We start from the raw sequence: 20,288 nt of genomic DNA, 5'->3' as shown, positions 1-20,288 counted from the left end.
GGGGGATCTGTGGATGTCACTGTTATGGGGGCGCTGTGGATGTCACTGTTATGGGGGCGCTGTGGATGTCACTGTTATGGGGGCGCTGTGGATGTCACTGTTATGGGGGCGCTGTGGATGTCACTGTTATGGGGGCACTGTGGATGTCACTGTTATGGGGGATCTGTGGATGTCACTGTTATGGGGGCACTGCGGATGTCACTGTTATGGGGGCACTGTGGATGTCACTGTTATGGGGGATCTGTGGATGTCACTGTTATGGGGGCGCTGTGGATGTCACTGTTATGGGGGCGCTGTGGATGTCACTGTTATGGGGGCGCTGTGGATGTCACTGTTATGGGGGCACTGTGGATGTCACTGTTATGGGGGATCTGTGGATGTCACTGTTATGGGGGCACTGTGGATGTCACTGTTATGGGGGCACTGTGGAGGTCACTGTTATGGGGGCGCTGTGGAGGTCACTGTTATGGGGGCGCTGTGGATGTCACTGTTATGGGGACGCTGTGGATGTCACTGTTATGGGGGCGCTGTGGATGTCACTGTTATGGGGGCGCTGTGGATGTCACTGTTATGGGGGCGCTGTGGATGTCACTGTTATGGGGGATCTGTGGATGTCACTGTTATGGGGGATCTGTGGATGTCACTGTTATGGGGGCGCTGTGGAGGTCACTGTTATGGGGGCACTGTGGATGTCACTGTTATGGGGGCACTGTGGATGTCACTGTTATGGGGGCACTGTGGATGTCACTGTTATGGGGGTGCTGTGGATGTCACAAACAACAAATGAAATAGAGCTGTGAGAAACGCGGTAATTCTTTTAGTTGCAGGTAAAAAACAAGTGAAAAGTTTTTCTTACCAGCCTCGGTCGTGTCCCCGGACCCACGTTAAACCGTGTAAACATCCAGTGTACATAGGAGAACTGCAAGTCAGCTCTTCATTAAAACCTTCTCATTGAACTCGGTCTTTATCCATCTCACAATGTTGTCTGTCCACATATCCTGATCATGTGTATCGTCTCCGACCCTTCAGGCTCCCGCGGTCATACACATATCTCCATAGGTACAATCATCAAGGGGATACATAAACATGGTATAAAGTGTCCTGTCTCCTGTGTGCGGGCAGATAAAATGAAAGTTTACTCACCGAAATTTTTCTTTGCTGGAGTCCGTAGGCAGGACACACCAAAGGGTTAAGTCCCCTAGGTACAACCAGAAATAGAGACCAATTAACAAGCCATAGATTGATTAATTAACATGGTACCTCCCAGTATAAAGCCCCACAGAACACGCAGAGCCATGTATTGTATGCAGCAACACTTTATTTTAAGGGGGGGGTATATTGTGCTGCCTATGGACTCCAGGAAACAAAAATTTCGGTGAGTAAATCCCACACCGAAGGGACTTTCGTTTGCCAAAAGAAGCCTCTTCTGCTGCCTGTAGTGTTTAATGAAGGTTGGTGATGTAGACCAGGTCGCAGCCCTGCCGATTTGTTCCAATATAACCTGTGCCAGCTCAGCCCAGGATGAAGCTGTAGATTTTGTTGAATTGCAGCGTCCCACTACGTGTGTGTGGGCACTGCTTAAAAGCACTTTTTATATTATTAAGAGCACTAGGTTGTCATGTATAACTTTGCATTTATGTATCTGCAAAATCCCTGTTAACAGGCTTATTAGGTGTAATTTATACATCCCGCCACTAGAGGGGGATAAAGTTCAGGTCCTATATATATATACTCAGGTCAGGCCTAGTGAGGCAGAGGAGTTGAGACCAGGGGAGATGTTGAGCAAGAGAGCTAGGAAAATGTAGTTCAGAAGAGAGCAGATCTGAGGAGTTCAGATCAGATTAGTGGGAGGAAAGATAGAGTGAAGACTTCGCAACACAGATTAGTGAGTGGAGCCAACTTCGCTAGGAGGTGATACTCAGATGTGAGGCGCAGAAGAGCGTTTTCCTTCTATAGCCGGACTATAGACTTGCATCCCTGACCAGTAGGAGAAGAGTTTGCCTCCCTGGAAAAGAAATAAGCATTTCTGGGAATTCATCGGTGATAAGAGCCATATTTGAGGGCCACAGACACCTTTGCATGGTGGAGGTTTATAGCTTCAGGCAGCCACACCAACCTTCTAAGAGACAGTTGAGTTTTCCTGTCTAAAAATATTTAGCTTGTAGGGAAAGACAAGGAATAGGATCCAAAGCATCTAAGGGAACCAGTTACACCTAACCCACTGCTCCAAAAACCAAGAAACCCGACAAGCCTAAAACAGTGGATTTGCAGAATTAACTCTGTACCATCCAGAGACTGCATAATGGTACTACTGCAACCAAAAGACATCCAAAGTAAAAGTTGTGAGTTGCATCTTACCACTGTCTACCTCATTATTACTACCTATGGTTGTACCACCATTAACGGTACTAGCGTCACGACAAAAAACATCAAGGGACTCAGCCGCAACAAGCACCCTTAACATCAAGGGCACCTCAACCACCATCTTGGCTGATGCTTCCCTACCACAGAGCGTGCCCCGGAGGATTTCGTGCTGTCCACCTCAACACTGTGCTGCCAGCCCAGGGAGGCTATCTGCTAACCGTGAGTAAACTGATGAAATGTGTGTTATATGATTTGGCCCCTCATCGGTCCACCGTGCACCTCACGTGTTGCCCCTGCGACTGGCTGGCTGCAGAATGAGCCTTTAATAATAACGGACACCGTAAATCAGCCATTGAATAGGCCAACTCTATTGACTGTTTAATCCATCTTGCAAAGTTTGCTTTACTGGCCCTTTTACCCTTATTTGGGCCTTGGTGCTGTAAAAAGAGCTTTTCGAATTTTCTGAATGATGAGGTGAATTGAAGGTAGTTCAAAACTATTCTCCTGACATCAAGGAGATGACTTTGATCTTGAGTATTCATTAGTGATGATCGAGCATGCTCGGTTGAACACCTGTTCGGCACGAGCATCTCGATGCTCGGCACATGGCGGTACTCGGCCGAGTACCGCATGTGCTCAAGCGCCATGCTCGAGTCTCCTCCCCGCACGTTTCTTGACTGCTATGCAGCCAATCAACGTACAGGTAAGTACTGCCCTCACTGTAATGCCAGTAGCCAGAAAGAATGTTTCCTAACAATTTTTCCTCTAAAATAGATTTTATCTTCAGTTTTGTCCGTGTTATTGTCAGTCTGTAAAAGTGGCTAACTACTCAGACAACATCGTTCCCAGCAGCGACCTGGGAGTCCAAGATGCATCCAGACATCCTCCCCATGCTGTTCCTGAACCATTTTGGTGGTGTTTCCATCAATTTCTGACCTTTTCCTATGAACCAGGCACCCTCCCCTCTTCAATGCAGGGGCTGCCTGGTTTAATCCTCGGGTTCTCCCATTGACTTCCATTATACGGCCTGAGCACCCGAGCACTATGGTGCTCGATCAGCACTAGTATTCATCTGAATTAATGGTAGAGATATTTCTTGGTTAATGCTAGTAGTTGAAGCAACCTTGGGTTAAAAACCTGGCACAGTTCGTAGGACCAAACAATGGCCTAAGTCCCTTAAATATGGTTCTCTGCAGGATAGGCCTTGTAGGTCACTTATACGTCTTGCTGACGCAATTGCTACTAAAAACAAGGCTTTTGCAGAAAGATGTTTTATGGATGCTTCTTGACGCGGCTCAAACGGTGGTTTACACAAGGCGGACAATACCACCAACAGGTCCCAGGATGGAACTGGAGAATGGAAGGAAGGATTAATATTTTTCAAGGCTTTGAAAAAGGTGCGGATCAATGGATTATTTGTAAATTTCCCTTGCTGCTGCGCATTTATCGCAGTAAAGTGAACCTTCAAAGTGTTGTTTTCAGCCCTTTTTTGAAACCTTCATGAAGAAAGTGTATGACTGTATTTAGGGATTCCGGGTCTTCAGAGCTGTTTTGACACCAGGTTTTGAAAATACACCAAACTATATTGTAAATTTTAACCGTAGCCAGTTTTCAAGCTGCCAGGAGTGTATTGATCACTTCCGCAGGAAGACCTAAATGAACTAAAGAATCCCGCTCAATCTCCAAGCCGTCAATTTGAGGCTGCTGGGGTTCGGATGGAGAAAACCATTTTGACTGAGGAGATCCCATCGGGGCGGAATCTTCCAAATCCTCCCTTTGGATAGACGGCGAGCTAGGGAAAACCACGTTCTTCGTGTCCAATAAGGCAGGATCACAATTGCTCGGTCCTGCTGAATTTTCTTGAGCACCTTCGGAATCATCAGAACTGGTGGAAAGATGTATATCAGATCTTTCTTCCAGCTGATTGATAATCCGTCGATCGCATATGCTTGAGCGGAGCGGTAAATGGAACAGAACAGTTTGGTCTTGTTGTTCTGTTCTGTCGCCATAACATCTATATGAGGCTTCCCCCACCAATTCTCGATTTGCATAAACATGATGCTAGATTGAGACTCCATTCTCCCAGATGAATTTTATGAATTTTTTTGCGACTGAGCAGGTCGGCCATAATATTCAATGAACCCTTTATGTGGACTGCTGTTATTTCTTGTCTCCATACTTCGGCCCATTCCATGAGACGACTGCATTCCTTGAAGAGATCGCTGTTTGTTTATGTAGTACACTGCGGACCTGAAAATGAAGCAATGCTAGCCGTACTGCCCTCAATTCCCTCCAGTTGGAGGACTTTCTGGAGTCCGCGTTACTCCCACTTCTTCTGCACCCATAGATTGCCAACATGAGCACCCCAACCCCAGGAGAAGGCATCCGTAGTGAGGTGAATCTGGGTCTGAGGTTGCAGACTTTTTCCCTTTTGAAGGTGATTGGGTGATATCCACGATTTGAGATGTTGACGCGTTGACCATGGTATCACAAACTTCCTGTTCAGGGAGTGATAATTCTTGTCTCATGCTGCTAGGATGGCATGTTGTAGCCCTCCGAAGTGGGCTCTTGCCCAAGGTACTGCATCCACCGAAGATGTTAATAGACCCAATACAGAAATGGCCCGCCGAAACGATAATTTGGGAGAGGAGATCAGGTTCGAGACATTTTTGTGGATGGCCACTATCATTTCTGAGGACAACCTGACATTCATTTGATTTTAATTCAGCCTGAATCCCAGATACTTTATCTCTTGGGAAGGAACAAGTTGGGATTTCTTGTAATTTACCAGAAACCCATGATTCTGGAGCATTAGCAGAGCCTCTTTTAAATCTGCTAAATCAGTTGAGCTGAAGATTTCGCTATCAATAGCCAGTCATCTAGAAACGTATGCAACATATCCCTTTGAGGTGTAATGCTTCCGTCAGGACCACTGCTACCTTCAAGAATACCCCGGGAGCTGAGGATATCCTGAAGGGTAGATAGGTGAACTGCAGATGAGATATTCCTCATTGAGTCTGAACAGCTATTCGCAGATATTTCCGATGTTTCAGAAAGACAGACATGTGTAAGTAAGCATCCTGGAGATCTATCGGTGCCATATAGCTGTTCTCTTCTAGTAGTGAGATTACTGAGCGGATCGATTCCATTCAGAATTTTTTCTTGGCAATGTATTTGTTTAGGTACGTTAGATCCACTTCTAGTCTCCACTTGTTTCCTGGTTGGGGCACCGGGAAGACCTTTGAAGAAACACCTATCCCTGCTTCTACATATGGCACCAGAGCCAATGCAGCTTTTTCTTTGGATTCTTCTAGTAGTTGAAGGATCACTGGATTTATTTGATTTATAAGATACCCATCTGGAGGGTATTTTTTGAACTCCAGGACATAACCTTTTTGAATAGTGGAAACGACCCAGGCATCGCCTGACGTAGTTCTCTATGTTCCGGAAAACTCCTTTAATCTTGCTCCTACCAGGGGCTGAGGCCTGGCGTCATAGCTCTGCGGGCTTCTTATCTTTTTTTTTAAAGTCGGGTCTCTCTGGTCTGTAACGAAATCTTCTCTGTCTGTCAAACTGCTGTTTGTTTCGAAATCAAGGGGATCTTCTTCTTTGAAACTTAAAGGATCTAAAAGGCTTCTTTTTTATTTCTGGAAATTTAGTAGCTTTTCCATCATTTAATGACTGTAGAATTTTCTCCAACTGTGGACCAAATAAAGATGTGGGCTGGAACGGAAGGAACGAAAGAGGTCACCCGACCATTGCTTAATCCATAGGGATCTTCTGGCGGCATTAATAATCGCCAATGAACGGGATGCAAATCTCAACGAATCTAGTGGAGAATCGCACATGAATTCAGAAGCATGTTTCAAAACCGGAATACTTTTTAGAAAATCCTCCCTTGGGACCCCATCTTCTAGGTCATGGGATAATTGGGAAAGCCAGATCCGCAAAGATCTTGCCACTGGTACAGAGGCTAGGGCCAGTAAACAGGAAGATGAAGTGGACGCATATGCTTTTTTAACCGGATCCCTGATTAGGGAAGCCTCTTCAGAGGGAAAAACGCCCTTTTTGACAATCTGGCTATTGGAAGATCTACTTCAGGGACCAACATCCATTCTTTGCATGTATTGTCCACTAACTTATACGTATATTTGAATCTGGAACTTGGATCTGTTTTTTTTGTCTGGTCTGTCTCAATCCTGCTTCCGCCAATCATTAAGCAGCGGGTGCTCTGGAAAGGATTTGCCTCCCGTTTTAGGAAAATAAAACAATTTGTCACATTTTAATTTGTCAGAAACATCTCAGTCAAATTCAATAGTGTCCTTGACTCCTTTCAGAAGACCCCCTAGTTTCTCTTTACGGAACAGCATAGTGTCCTCTATATCCTCAGAACCTGAGTCTATTTTACCCTCAGATAAGGAGCTGTCAGAAGACGATATATACTGTGGCCCAGAATTTTTATGAGATGTTTTTACTTTCTTATTTGAGGCTCTGACTTCATCAAATATAGACAACTGATCTTTAAACCAGTCCAGAAAACCATTATTCTGAGGAGACTCAGATTCCACAGAAGTGCAGCCCTGACACAGATCAGAAGGAGCATTATCTGGCATAGGTTGTTGGCAATTCCTGCAGGAGCGGTGTCTGGACTTCCTTTTTTTCTTAAGAGATTCCTCTTGAGAGGCAGACATCTGAATGAATGAATAAATAAATAAGGAGTATCAGCAAAGAGTTTCTTAATACCCCAACAACAACGAAGAGTGTGCCCTGAGGAAGAAAGACGCATTCGAAACCTATGCCAGATGTTGCCAAGTATGTTATCCCCGTACGCTATCTTTTCTTACCTTGGCAAGCAGCAGGAGTAGCGTCTTGGCGAGTGCACATGGTTACTGTGCCACAGAGTTAAATACTTCCAGGATGCGCCAGCGTGAGTGTGCATGCGCGAGACATCTTGGTTCCCCAGTATCATCTCGCGCGTCTCTGCTGCCTCAACCTCAACCCATGTCCGTACAGAGGGAGGCAAGCAGAGAATGGAGCGAGGTGCTGCCTGAATGCACTGGGGAAAACACTCTCGCCTCCATTTTCAGGGTGAGGGACAAAAGTATCACACCTGGCAGGGGATAACTGTGGGTGATGGTCTCTACAAGTTGTTCTTAGAGAAAATAAAATACATGGCTCTGCGTGTTCTTTGAGGCTTTATACTGGGAGGTACCATGCTAATTATTCAATCTATGGCTTGTTAATTGGTCTCTATTTCTGGTTGTACCTAGGGGACTTAACCCTTTGGTGTGTGCTGCCAAGGATGATCAGGAAATCAGGCACAACTGTAGCATCGTACTTCTCCACCTCGTGTTGGTCGTCACACCCACCCATACCCCTATAAATGATTAGTTACTTCACTTCTGTTTATAAAGTTCTGTTCTTTTGTATGTTGAAAAAAACTCAGTTAAAATATATAAAAAACATTTTATTAAATTAGTTACAAGCTTTGAGATGCAGTTATTTATATATATATATATATATATATATATATATATATATATATATATATATATTCCATGTCCATGCTATCTGGATCCCATATTTTTTCTAGATGCAGACACATCTTGGTAATTGCACACATCCTCAGAGCTTTCCCGGTCTCTTGGATGATGTGTGACTATACTTTGTAACTGTTGCAGTTCTTATACTATTTGTCAATAAAACTCTTCACTGAAGAGTTCTCCGATGTTTTAAAGAAGATTCCAGAAAAACTGACTGTGCTATGCCCAGGGCAATGTCAGCAGGGGTGGGGCACGACACATAGGGTCAAAGAACATCAAATGGAGAAACCATCCCCCGCCCCTTCGAGCCCTGCACTGGGTATAACACAATGGATGACATTAACTAATGTGATTGCATCTACCTTTTTATAAAATTTGGTACACCTAGCTTAGCTACACACTTAGCTGGAAAGTGGTGTGACCTAAGATGCAAAAACTTTGCCAAAACTGCAGTACAAAATTTCATCCAAAGTAAGCCAATAGTTGGGCTAAAGTTAGACAGACTTTCCAGCCGTGAACCAGATTCATCCTCCAGCCGGAGTCACATTGATAAATTTCTGGCATCTTTAGATCATCGTACACTAGGACTAGTAAATCTGCCCCAATGTGTTAAGCCTAGTGCAGAGGTGGGGGCGAGACATAGAGCTTCAAAGAACACCAGAAGGAAGCCATCCACCGCCCCTTCAGGTCCTGCACAGGGTATAACATAATGGGGCAGATTTCCTATTATTATCTAATTTTTATACAGTGTAAAGTAAGACCAGGCAGATGTGCAAAATGGATGATAAATTCGGTGCAGTTAGACACTTTTGTCTACACTACCCATCGGTCGTCATACCTTGCCCAAAATGTTGGTGTACCTTTTGCATATTAAGCCAGACCTATTTATGTTAAGTCGCGCCTGATGCAGAGCAAGAAGCAACTAAAGCACTTTGTTAATGTGGCTCCTGCCGTCTGCACCACAATCCTCACTCAATTTGAGCCCGAATTTAAGCCTGTTTTTTGATTAGTAATTTGTCCCAATGGTGGACTGGGAACTTAAAGTGGCCAGGGAAAAAATACTAAAAGTGGCCCCGTTTTGTAGCTGGGTCCAAATTGATGGGAGGCAGGGCCAGGAATACCATATTGTAGCACATTACACCACCCCAATACCACAGTCCATCACAAAATACTGCCAGCAGCACAAAATCCATCCCCAAAAACTTCCACTGGCAGGCTGTGAGGAGGGCTCAGGTGGCCCCCTGGGCATCGGCCTACCAGGAAATTTCCCTGTAAGGTTTATGGCCAATCCACCCCTGTTCCGAATGTATCTGCTTTTCTAAGAGTGTTCCTTTAAAGGGGTTTTCCAGAACACAACAGGAACCACAAAGCAACCTTAAAGGGGTTTTAAGGTTAGGTCATCAATATTTGATCGACAGGGGTCCAACATCAGACACCCCTAAGGTTCTCTTCATCACACTATGCATCATCTCCCTTTGCAGCAGCGCCGTAGTGTAATTACAAGTACTCGGAAGCCGATCCATGCAACTTCAGAATAGTAAGTATATTACAGCCGTTCTCCTACAGGTATATTCTGTGTAATTAAAGCAGGATTCAGAAAATGACTATGGCGTTGGCCTTGTGTTTTTCATGTTTATGACATCAAGAAGACTTGCTTTTCCAGGGCTTATCCCTTGTGTGAATTCTCTGATGTTTAACAAGATCAGATTTTTTCGGAAAGCCTTTCCCACATCCAGAACATGAATACGGCTTCTCCCCTGTGTGACTTCTCAGATGCTCAACAAGGTTTGCTTTCCGAATAAAACATTTGCCACAATCGGAGCATGAAAATGGTTTCTCTCCTGTGTGAATTCTCCGATGTGTAACAAGGTGTGATTTCTGGGTAAAATATTTCCTGCAGTCTGTACATGAAAACGGCTTCGCCCCCGTGTGACGTATTTCATGTTTGACAAGATTTGATTTATCTGTAAAACATTTACCACATTGAAAACATGAAAAGGGCTTCACCCCGGTGTGTCTTCTCTTATGTTTAACAAGATTTGCTTTAATTGTGAAACATTTCCCACATTCTGAACACTGAAATGGCTTCGTCCCAGTGTGAATTCTCCCATGTGGAATGAGATCGGATTTCTGGTTAAAACATTTTCCACATTCAGCACACGAAAATGGCTTCTCCCCGGTGTGAATTCTCTGATGTTTAATAAGATGTGGTCTCTGGGTAAAGCACTTCCCACATTCTGAACATGAAAAAGGCTTCTCCCCCGTGTGAATTCTCTGGTGTTTAACAAGATCTGATTTGTGGCTAAAACATTTTCCACATTGTGAACATGAAAATGGCTTCTCATCTGCTCTTTGATTTTCAACACCCAATAAGGCTAAGGGTATATCGGGGATAATGGTGTACTCTTCATATGTATCTAGTATGATACCAGGATTATCTGCTTTAGAATCCAAAGATATCTGATGTCCTTCTGAGCTCCTGGTACAATCATCTGCCAAAAATAAAACACATTTTTATTATTTGTGGATAACATTATAAATGAACCTTCAGGGGAGCACCAGCTAGGGGCATCACACACATATCTTTTACAGAGCTTATATTATCCGGAGTAGTGTGAATATGAACTTTTATTCTGCCAGGCTCTTCTCCTGTAAGTGCCCTGGAGGTAGAGCTTCACTATGAAGTGTTCTCTGCTCTTTGCATTGAGCTGCTTCACAGCCCCTGCCTTCTGAGTGACAGCTGTAGATTTTTCCTGGTTGGATGCCACTGCTGTCACTCAGAGCAGAGGGGAAGGGCTGTGAAGCAACTAAATGCGAAGCTCCATCACCGGGGCTCTTGCAGGAGCAGAACCTGGCAGAAAAAGGCTTCATGCACACCAGCCGTGTCAGCATTTCAGTCCTCAAAAAAACAGATACCTTTCATATGTATTCCATATTTTTCTCACTCCCATCATTAAAAAAGGGCTATTCTCATATATGTTCTGGACAAGAATAGGACATTCTCTGTAATTTGCAGAATGGCTATACGGATCAGCAAAAATATAGATAATAAATTAATGATATTTGTATTGAAAAATTTGGCCAGCTCAATCACCAGATCTCTCCCTCATTTAGAATGTCTAGGACTGGATGGGGTGATGGATCTCCCATGTACAACAGCCGACAACCACCTTGTCTCAACTACAGCACCAAGATGAAAGAGCTTGCAATGACCACAGCAGGATATCCAGCATCTGTATGACCACTACCGCAGGAGGATATCCAGCATCTGTATGACCGCAACCACAGGAGGATATCCAGCATCTGTATGACTGCTACCGCAGGAGGAAAAACAGTATCTGTATGACCGTTACCACAGGAGGATATCCAGCATCTGTATGACTGATACCACAGGAGGATATCCAGCATATGTATGACTGCTATCACAGGAGGATATCCAGCATTAGTATGACCACAACCACAGAAGGATATCCAGCATCTGTATGACTGCTACCACAGGAGGATATCCAGCATCTGCATGATTGCTACCTCAGGAGGATATCCAGCATCTGTACGACTGCTACCTCAGGAGGATATCCAGCATCTGTACGACTGCTACCTCAGGAGGATATCCAGCATCTGCATGACTGCTACCTCAGGAGGATATCCAGCATCTGTACGACTGCTACCACAGGAGGATATCCAGCATTAGTATGACCACAACCACAGAAGGATATCCAGCATCTGTATGACCCCTACCACAGGAGGATACCCAGCATCTGTATGACCGCTACCACAGGAGGATATCCAGCATCTGTATGACTGCTACCACAGGAGGATATCCAGCATCTGCATGACTGCTACACCTCAGGAGGATATCCAGCATCTGTATGACCGCTACCACAGGAGGATATCCAGCATCTGTATGACCGCTACCACAGGAGGATATCCAGCATCTGTATGACTGCTACCACAGGAGGATATCCAGCATCTGTATGACGCTACCACAGGAGGATATCCAGCATCTGCATGACTGCTACCACAGGAGGATATCCAGCATCTGTATGACTGCTACCACAGGAGGATATCCAGCATCTGTACGACTGCTACCTCAGGAGGATATCCAGCATCTGCATGACTGCTACCTCAGGAGGATATCCAGCATCTGTACGACTGCTACCACAGGAGGATATCCAGCATTAGTATGACCACAACCACAGAAGGATATCCAGCATCTGTATGACCCCTACCACAGGAGGATACCCAGCATCTGTATGACCGCTACCACAGGAGGATATCCAGCATCTGTATGACTGCTACCACAGGAGGATATCCAGCATCTGCATGACTGCTACACCTCAGGAGGATATCCAGCATCTGTACGACTGCTACCACAGGAGGATATCCAGCATCTGTATGACCGCTACCACAGGAGGATATCCAGCATCTGTATGACCGCTACCACAGGAGGATATCCAGCATCTGTATGACCGCTACCACAGGAGGATATCCAGCATCTGTATGACCGCTACCACAGGAGGATATCCAGCATCTGCATGACTGCTACCACAGGAGGATATCCAGCATCTGCATGACTGCTACCACAGGAGGATATCCAGCATCTGTATGACTGCTACCACAGGAGGATACCCAGTATACTGGGGAGATGCCACCCAATATTAATGTGACTTCAATATATACTGCAGAACCCAAAATAAAGGGGGCACCACCTTGTGTGATCAGTGACCGAGCAGCACCAACAGTTTATAGTTTTGGTAATAGCAAACAAACTGAACATGTAGCACCCTGCTCCAAGCACAAAGACACATGCAAACACTGGAAACATGGATTAGGCTGAATTGTATTACTGCTATATATGAAAATTAGAAGCTCTTTGCGCACATTTTTGACCAAACTTTTGACGGCCCCATCTAGTAATGGCAAGTTGGCTTCTACAAATAGGAATCCAATACTATGAGAATTGTCTGTCCTGGGCCTATAACATTCAGGGCAATGTAGGATCCAACTATACTATGCTCAGATTACAGTATGCAGAAGCCACCTTGCCGTTGGTAGATGGGCCTCACACAATTTGGATAAAAAATGTGTGCAAATGGCTTCTTCTTCTTGTTGTTTGCTTTTTCATGTAAGTCATGGTTGCTTGCTCCTGTACTTACCTGTACTGTTCATATTGTTTGGAGGTGCTGGTCAACTTTTTTTTTTTTGTAATGTCACTAATCTCTGTACCCTTCAGTCCTTCTCCATTGGCCCAATTTATTTCTTGGCCAGATAATGCTCTACTTATAGTTGATTTAGCCCCGACTGCTCTAATATGTCACATGAGCAGCTATTGAGTACAGTACTGTGCAAAATTTAAAGGCAGGTGGCCAATAAGATAATGGGTTGCATCAAAAGGGGCATAGGTGCCCGTGATGAGAACATAGTCCTACTACTTTACAAATCATTAGTCAGACCACACATGGAGTACTGTGTACAGTTCTGGGCTCCAGTGAACAAGGCAGACATAGCAGAGCTGGAGAGGGTCCAGAGGAGGGCAACTAAAGTAATACCTGGAATGGGGCAACTACAGTACCCTGAAAGATTATCAAAATTTGGGTTATTCACGTTAGAAAAAAGACGACTGAGGGTCGATCGAATAACTATGTATAAATATATCAGGGGTCAGTACAGAGATCTCTCCCATCATCTATTTATCCCCAGGACTGTGACTGTGACGAGGGGACATCCTCTGCGTCTGGAGGAAAGAAGGTTTGTACACAAACATAGAAGAGGATTCTTTACGGTAAGAGCAGTGAGACTATGGAGCTCTCTGCCTGAGGAGGTGGTGATGGTGAGTACAATAAAGGAATTCAAGAGGGGCCTGGACGTATTTCTGGAGCGTAATAATATTACAGGCTATAGCTACTAGAGAGGGGTCGTTGATCCAGGGAGTTATTCTGATTGGAGTCTGGAAGGAATTTTTTATTCCCCTAAAGTGAGGAAAATTGGCTTCTACCTCACAGTTTTTTTTTGCCTTCCTCCAGATCAACTTGCAGGATGACAGGCCGAACTGGATGGACAAATGTCTTTTTTCGGCCTTATGTACTATGTTACTACTATGTTAGGTGTGGAAAAAATGCTGCAACGTAAGAATTCTTTCAAAAATGGAGGTATTAATAGTATATCAATATTTAGGGTGACCGTCCTTTGCCGCCTTCTACTTACGCTGTACACAGTTTTTGAAGGAACTGGGCAGAAGAAGTAAGCAGAGATCTTCTGTAGATGTAGACTTGCTCAGATCCTTCTGTCTCTTCATGTAATCCCAGACAGACTGGGTAATGCCGAGATCAGGGCTCTGTGGGGGCCACATCATCACTTCCAGGACTCCTTGTTTTTCTTTACACTTTAGATCTTAATGACCTTGGCTGTATTAACTCTTCTATTTTTTTTAAAGCATTCTTACTTTGCAGCATTTTTTCCACACGTGCCTTAAATTTTGCACAGTACTGTACTCATGCAACCTCCATGTCTTTCACTATACATAATGGTAGCCGACAGGGCTGTCCCATTTCCCCTCTCCTATTCGCCATCTGTATTGAGCCCCTGGTTGCTACAATTCATTTATCTCCCGATTTAAGTGGGTTGATGGTTCAGGATAGGAAATTAAGAATTGCATTATATGCAGATGATCTGCTTCTCACGACATTCACCCTATGGTCTATCTTCTGGGCCTTCACTCCCTTATGTCACACTTTGCTATTAACACTTCTAAAACTGATGCCTTACCAATCAATTATGGCCTCGTTTCAACAGAATTAGACCTCATGCACACGACTGTTGTGTGTTTTGCGGTCTGAAAATTACGTATCTGCAAAACACGGATGGCGTCCGTTCCCCAATTTGCGGAAAGGCATGGACAGCCATTAATATAAATGCCTATTCCTGTCCGCAAAACGGACAAGAATAGGACAGGTTATATATTTTTTGCGGACCACGGAACGGACCAACGGATGCGGACAGCACACAAAGTTTTCCGCGCGGGTGCAATGCGTGAGGTGATCGCATTGCACCCGCACTGAATCCGGACCCATTCATTTCTATGGGGCTGTGCACGAGTGGTGATTTTCACTCATCACTTGTGCGTTGCGTTAAAATCACTCTACTTTGTGCGTTTTTCACGCAACGCAGGCCCCATAGAAGTGAATGGGGCTGCGTGAAAATCGCAAGCATCCGCAAGCAAGTGCGGATGCGGTGCGATTTTCACGCACGGTTGCTAGGAGAGGATCGGGATGGGGACCCGGCGCTTATCACATGGTCTGTCACATGATCCATCACCATGGTGATGGATCATGTGAAGAACCATGTGATGAGCGCAGTGATGTCATCAAAGGTCCTTTACCCAGGTCCTGAAGAAAGAAGACAGAAGAGAAGCCGGGCTGCTCGAACAAGTGGATTAAGGTGAGTTAAATTATTGTTGTTTTTTTTTTTTTAACCCTTCCAGTCCTATTGTACTATGCATTCTGTATTAAAAATGCTATTATTTTCCCTTATAACCATGTTATAAGGGAAAATAATACAATCTACACAACACCTTTGGGTACCAAACATGCCGATTTTTCTCACGCGCGTGCAAAACGCATTAAAATGTTTTGCACTCACGTGGAAAAATCACGCATTTTCCTGCGACGCACCCGCATCTTATCCGGCCCAAAACCATGACGCCCGTGTGAAAGAGGCCTTAGTGACCAGCCTGTTTTGGGCCTTACTGACCAAGCGTTTTTCTTCCTTTTTTCATCGTCGCCTACCAAGAGCTATACATTTTTATTTTTCCATCTATGTAGCTGTATGAGGGTTTTTTTTTCGGGAAAAGTTGTAGTTTTTAATGGTGCCATTTTGGGATAAACATAACTTTCTGATTAAATTTTATAAACTTTTTCTGGGAGGGAGATGGGAAAAACAGCAATACTGCCACTGCGCTTTACATTATAAATTTTACGGCGTTCATTTTTGGGTATAAATAACATAGTATCTTTATTCACTGGGTCAGTACGATTACAGTGATACCCAATACATATATTTTTTTTTTTTTTACATTTTACTAATTTTTTTAAAAGGAAAAAAAATGTTTTGCATTGCCGCTTCCCAACACCCATAACTTTTTTCTTTCTATGGAGTTGTGGGGGGGGCTTGATTTTTGCGGGACAAGTTGTATTTTTCATTGGTATCATTTTGGAGTAAATTACACTTTTCGATCGCTTGTTATTAAGTGGCAACTAAGAATAAATTAGCAATTCTGTTATAGTTTTTTTTGTTTTGTTTTGTTTTTTTACGGCGTTCACAGTAGGGGATAATTTACATGATATTTATGTAGTCCGGGCCATTATGGACGCGGAAATACCAAACATATGGGGGAGATTATTATTTTTTTTTTGCAATTTTTTTTCATTGAAAAGAGTATTTTTAATGAAAAAAAAGTGGATTTTTTTTTTTTTTTACCACTTAATAGTCCCACAAGGGAACACAATATTCAGATTGATTTAAAAATGCAATGCATTATCCTATAGTGCAGGCATACTCAACCTGCGGCCCTCCAGCTGTTGCAAAACTGCAACTCACATCATTCACTGACAGCCTAGAAGCTATCATCCTACAGCAGGGCATGGTGGGAGTTGTAGTTTTACAACAGCTGGAGGGCCGCAGGTTGAGCATCCCTGCTATAGTGCATTGCATTTCAATGTCAATGCTATACTGACATTCACCAGCAGACTGCACCAGAGAGGCACAGCATGCTGGAAACTACTCAAGGCAGGCTTGGGGCTGATGGGAGACAAAGGGAGTCTGCTCCCTCTGTCAGTGCTTTACATGCGGTGGGCGCCATTGCCCGCGGGACTCCTGCTGGTCCGGGCTGTTACAGCAGGCCCGCGGCTCTCATGGGTCCCACGTGCAGAGCTTAGACTGGCCGTAAAATGGCGTATGGGTGGTCACTAAGGGGTTAATTTTTCACACCTGTATTGTAGTCATACTACTTTTAGACTATATGTTGTACAGAAACTCCAGGACATATGCAGACTCTTGTAATTACTTTTGAATGAGTAGAATCGGTGACTCTAGTCTGCATTTTGTGGTCATTCCTCACCTGGGCGGTTGTCTTTAGGAAGGTTTCCGTTGCACTGCTCATCACCCCTCACATAGGTCTCCTCTTCTTTCATTATGGCCGCAGCATTACTCTGCTTCCGATTACCCTGATCCAAAAGCTGAGAAACAAATATTGTAAAAATCACCACACAGTCCAAGTAGTCATGGGGAACATTTTTCATCCATTACCCCCCATCAGGGGCGTAACTACCATAGTGGCAGACCATGCGACTGCTATGGGGCCCAGTTGGGATCATCTCGTCTTTTATTGGGGGTGAAAACTTGGTCAGGACTCTACCCTCTAGAAGAACCACCTTTAGCAAATGAGGCAGTGGAAAAATAGCCCAAGGGTCATTAAAAGGGGTTTAGGCGGAAACCCTTCTGTCCTGTGTGGGGGGCCTGGTTTGATCCTTGCTATTGGGCCCTTACTTCTCTATGTAAGCTACTGCTTCCCATTACAAAGTCTCTCATCCCACAGGCTTGGCCTTCTCCTGGACCTCCACACTTCACTAACCAAACATTCCCAATCATTTCACCCTCTCTCAAGGCTCTGTCCCGGGACCCCTACTCTTCTCTAGCCTGGGAAAGCTCATAGAGCTTTTCATTATCACCTCTATACTGATGACACCTCAAATCATGGAGAATATTTCATGAGACCTTATCTCCATCTACCTGATGATCCCGTGGGACATTGTTATATTCTTCTGAACCATCCTGTGGACTAGGACATCTCCCCGGTGCTGTTCTCTTACTGGATCTCGCTGTAGGAGACACACACAGTGACTGGATTCATTCTTTACATACAATTAGTCACAGGACGTGTGTATTCAGTCGTGTCTATTACCTGGTGATGTGAGGGGCCGGTGATTCTCCATCATGATGTCCTTGTAGAGATCCTTGTGTCTTTCTATATACTCCCACTCCTCCATGGAGAAATAGACTGTGACGTCCTGACACCTTATAGGAACCTGACAATACAATGATAGTCATCACCCAGATCCCTCCATAGCGTTCCTGTATAATGTCCCAGCATTCCCCCGTGGTTTCACCTCTCTAGTCAGAAGCTCAATCATCTTGTGGGTGAGCTCTAGGATCTTCTCCTCATTGATCTCCTCATATATCAGGCGGTGAATTGGAGGTCCCGTGATTGGAATCGCGGTTCCTCCCAATCCTCCAGACACAGGGGCCTGACGGCGCTCACTAGAGGTCTTCTTCACCACTGTGTATTCCTGGTTAAGGGGAGACACATCAGTAAATATCACAGCTCTGCACCCATTTCCATCCGTTAAGGCTCTGTTCACATCTGCATTTATCAATCCCATTGTTCTGTTCCATCATAGAATCGATGACATGATGGTCTCTCTCATCCCACAGGCTTGGCCTTTTCCTGGACCTCCACACTTCACTAACCAAAAATCCCTGATAATCTCACCCTCTCTCAAGGCTCTGTCCCGGGACCCCTACTCTTCTCCCCTACTAAAGTCCCATGGCTTTTCATTATCACCTCTATACTGATAACACCTGACAGACCCCACTCATTGATATTGGGTCCATTGTGTTTGCATCCTCGTGTCCATCATTTCACCAATAAAAAAAAAATGATGCGGCACATTGCATTATTTTCTCCAGCATTTAGGATGGAATCGGTGTATCTGGATTGGTGAGAACTCCTAAAGGTGACCCCAACGCAGATGTGAACACAACCTAATATAAAAGGGACATCAGAGTCATAAACTCTCACCTCTCCGGTAAGGTGGAAGAGGATCTCCAGGATGAGATTTAATATTCTCTCCGCCATCTTGTCCCTGTCACTGTCCATCCAGAAAAATGATGTCACGTAGAAGATATCCACTGAGAGGATCCTACAATGTACGAACCTGAACGGAAAGAAGATAAAACAATGTACACAGGATATGCCATAAATGGCTAACAGATTCAGCACCCACAACGACGACTCACTCATATCTAAAGAATGTCACCTGGCCAGAAATGGAGCGATGGCAGTGCATGCGTCACTGCTCGGCTAGTTTCTGAAGTGTTTTGTAAGTGAATGGAGAGAGGGAGACACCTCAGCTCTCCTTTCCCAGCCAGTCACAATGGGTCCCTGTTCTTCAAAAATGACACGCCCTTATCAGACATTTGTAGAATATACTGTAGATAAATGGGAACACCCCTTTAACTTGGGCTGTTAAAGAAAGATGCTCGTTACTGTAAACTACGGCTACACCGCTCAGACCAAACTTCATTCAGTCCTTAGAATGCAGATTCAACCCCTGATGAAGCCAGAAGGTGAAGTAGTCGTCACTACCCTGAAGCGCGTCTCTTCTGTGGTTCTGATGCATCTTTATCTGTAGAGCAGAGGGCCGGGCATGTGTGCGGCCTCTCTATTTATTTCTATGGTAATTCTTGAGATAGGTGAGCGTTGTACTATTTCTGGAACTCCCACAGAAACTCTGTTCATTTCTGGGGGGGCTACAGGGGGTATGGGACCCCCATTCTCGTGATTGGTGGGAGACCCACACTGATCTGACAGTTATCCTCTATACTGTGGATAGGTGATAACGTCCTATAACCAGAATACCCCTTTAAGCCCGGTTCACCCAGGGTCTGCTTTCTCTTCCCATAGGCCCAGTACAGACACGGCAGCAGATTGGATGTGGATTTTCCGCAATCTGTTTTCTGAGGACTGCAGGAAGCTTGTCCTGAGCGGTGTACCCGTTTACTCCAGCAGAGGAGAGCGAGCGTCCTTCTTGCACACGCCAAAACGGGGAGCGGCGCTCGACAGCTACAATCCTTAGTATTCCAAAGCTTTATTGCCTGTTAGGGTGGGTTCACGCTAGCGTTATGGAGTCTGTTATGGCTTTCCGTTATAACGGAATCCATAGGATGGAATGCACAACGGACGCCTTTAAGAGGCATTACGTTTTGCTCCGTCCTAATGGAAGTCTATAGGAAAACATAACGGATCCGTCTGGGTCCCGTTATGCAAGACGGAAAACAAAGTCCTGTCCTTTGTTTTCCATCTTGCATAACGGGAACCAGGCGGGTCCGTTTTGAATCCCATAGACTTCTATTAGGACGGAGAGAAAACGGAATGCCTTTTAAAGGCGTCCGTTTTGCATTCCGTCATAATGCAAGTCTATGGGCAGCAAAACGGATCCTTCCTTCCGTCTTACGGATTTTGTTATGTTCCGTTATAACGGAAAGCCATAACGGACTCCATAACGCTAGCGTGAACCCACCCTTAGTGTAGTAGTGACAGACAAG

General features: G+C 44.7%; 1 protein-coding gene across 1 annotated transcript; it reads right to left on the bottom strand.

Moving 5' to 3' along the window:
• Nucleotides 1-9,109: 9,109 nt before the first annotated feature.
• On the bottom strand, nt 9,110-19,548 carry LOC121005121 (zinc finger protein 773-like). Its single transcript, XM_040437681.1, has 6 exons — nt 18,763-19,548; nt 18,071-18,250; nt 17,866-17,989; nt 17,694-17,782; nt 17,023-17,140; nt 9,110-10,399 (listed from the first exon to the last, which is right to left on the bottom strand). Exons 1-6 carry the CDS (start codon nt 18,982-18,984, stop codon nt 9,549-9,551), a joined length of 1,584 nt encoding a protein of 527 aa, XP_040293615.1. The 5' UTR covers nt 18,985-19,548; the 3' UTR covers nt 9,110-9,548.
• Between the last annotated feature and the right edge of the window lie 740 nt (nt 19,549-20,288).

The sequence above is a fragment of the Bufo bufo genome, chromosome 6, assembly GCF_905171765.1.
Source record: "Bufo bufo chromosome 6, aBufBuf1.1, whole genome shotgun sequence".
Taxonomy (NCBI): domain Eukaryota; kingdom Metazoa; phylum Chordata; class Amphibia; order Anura; family Bufonidae; genus Bufo; species Bufo bufo.
This window is presented reverse-complemented; position numbering and strand designations above follow the sequence as displayed.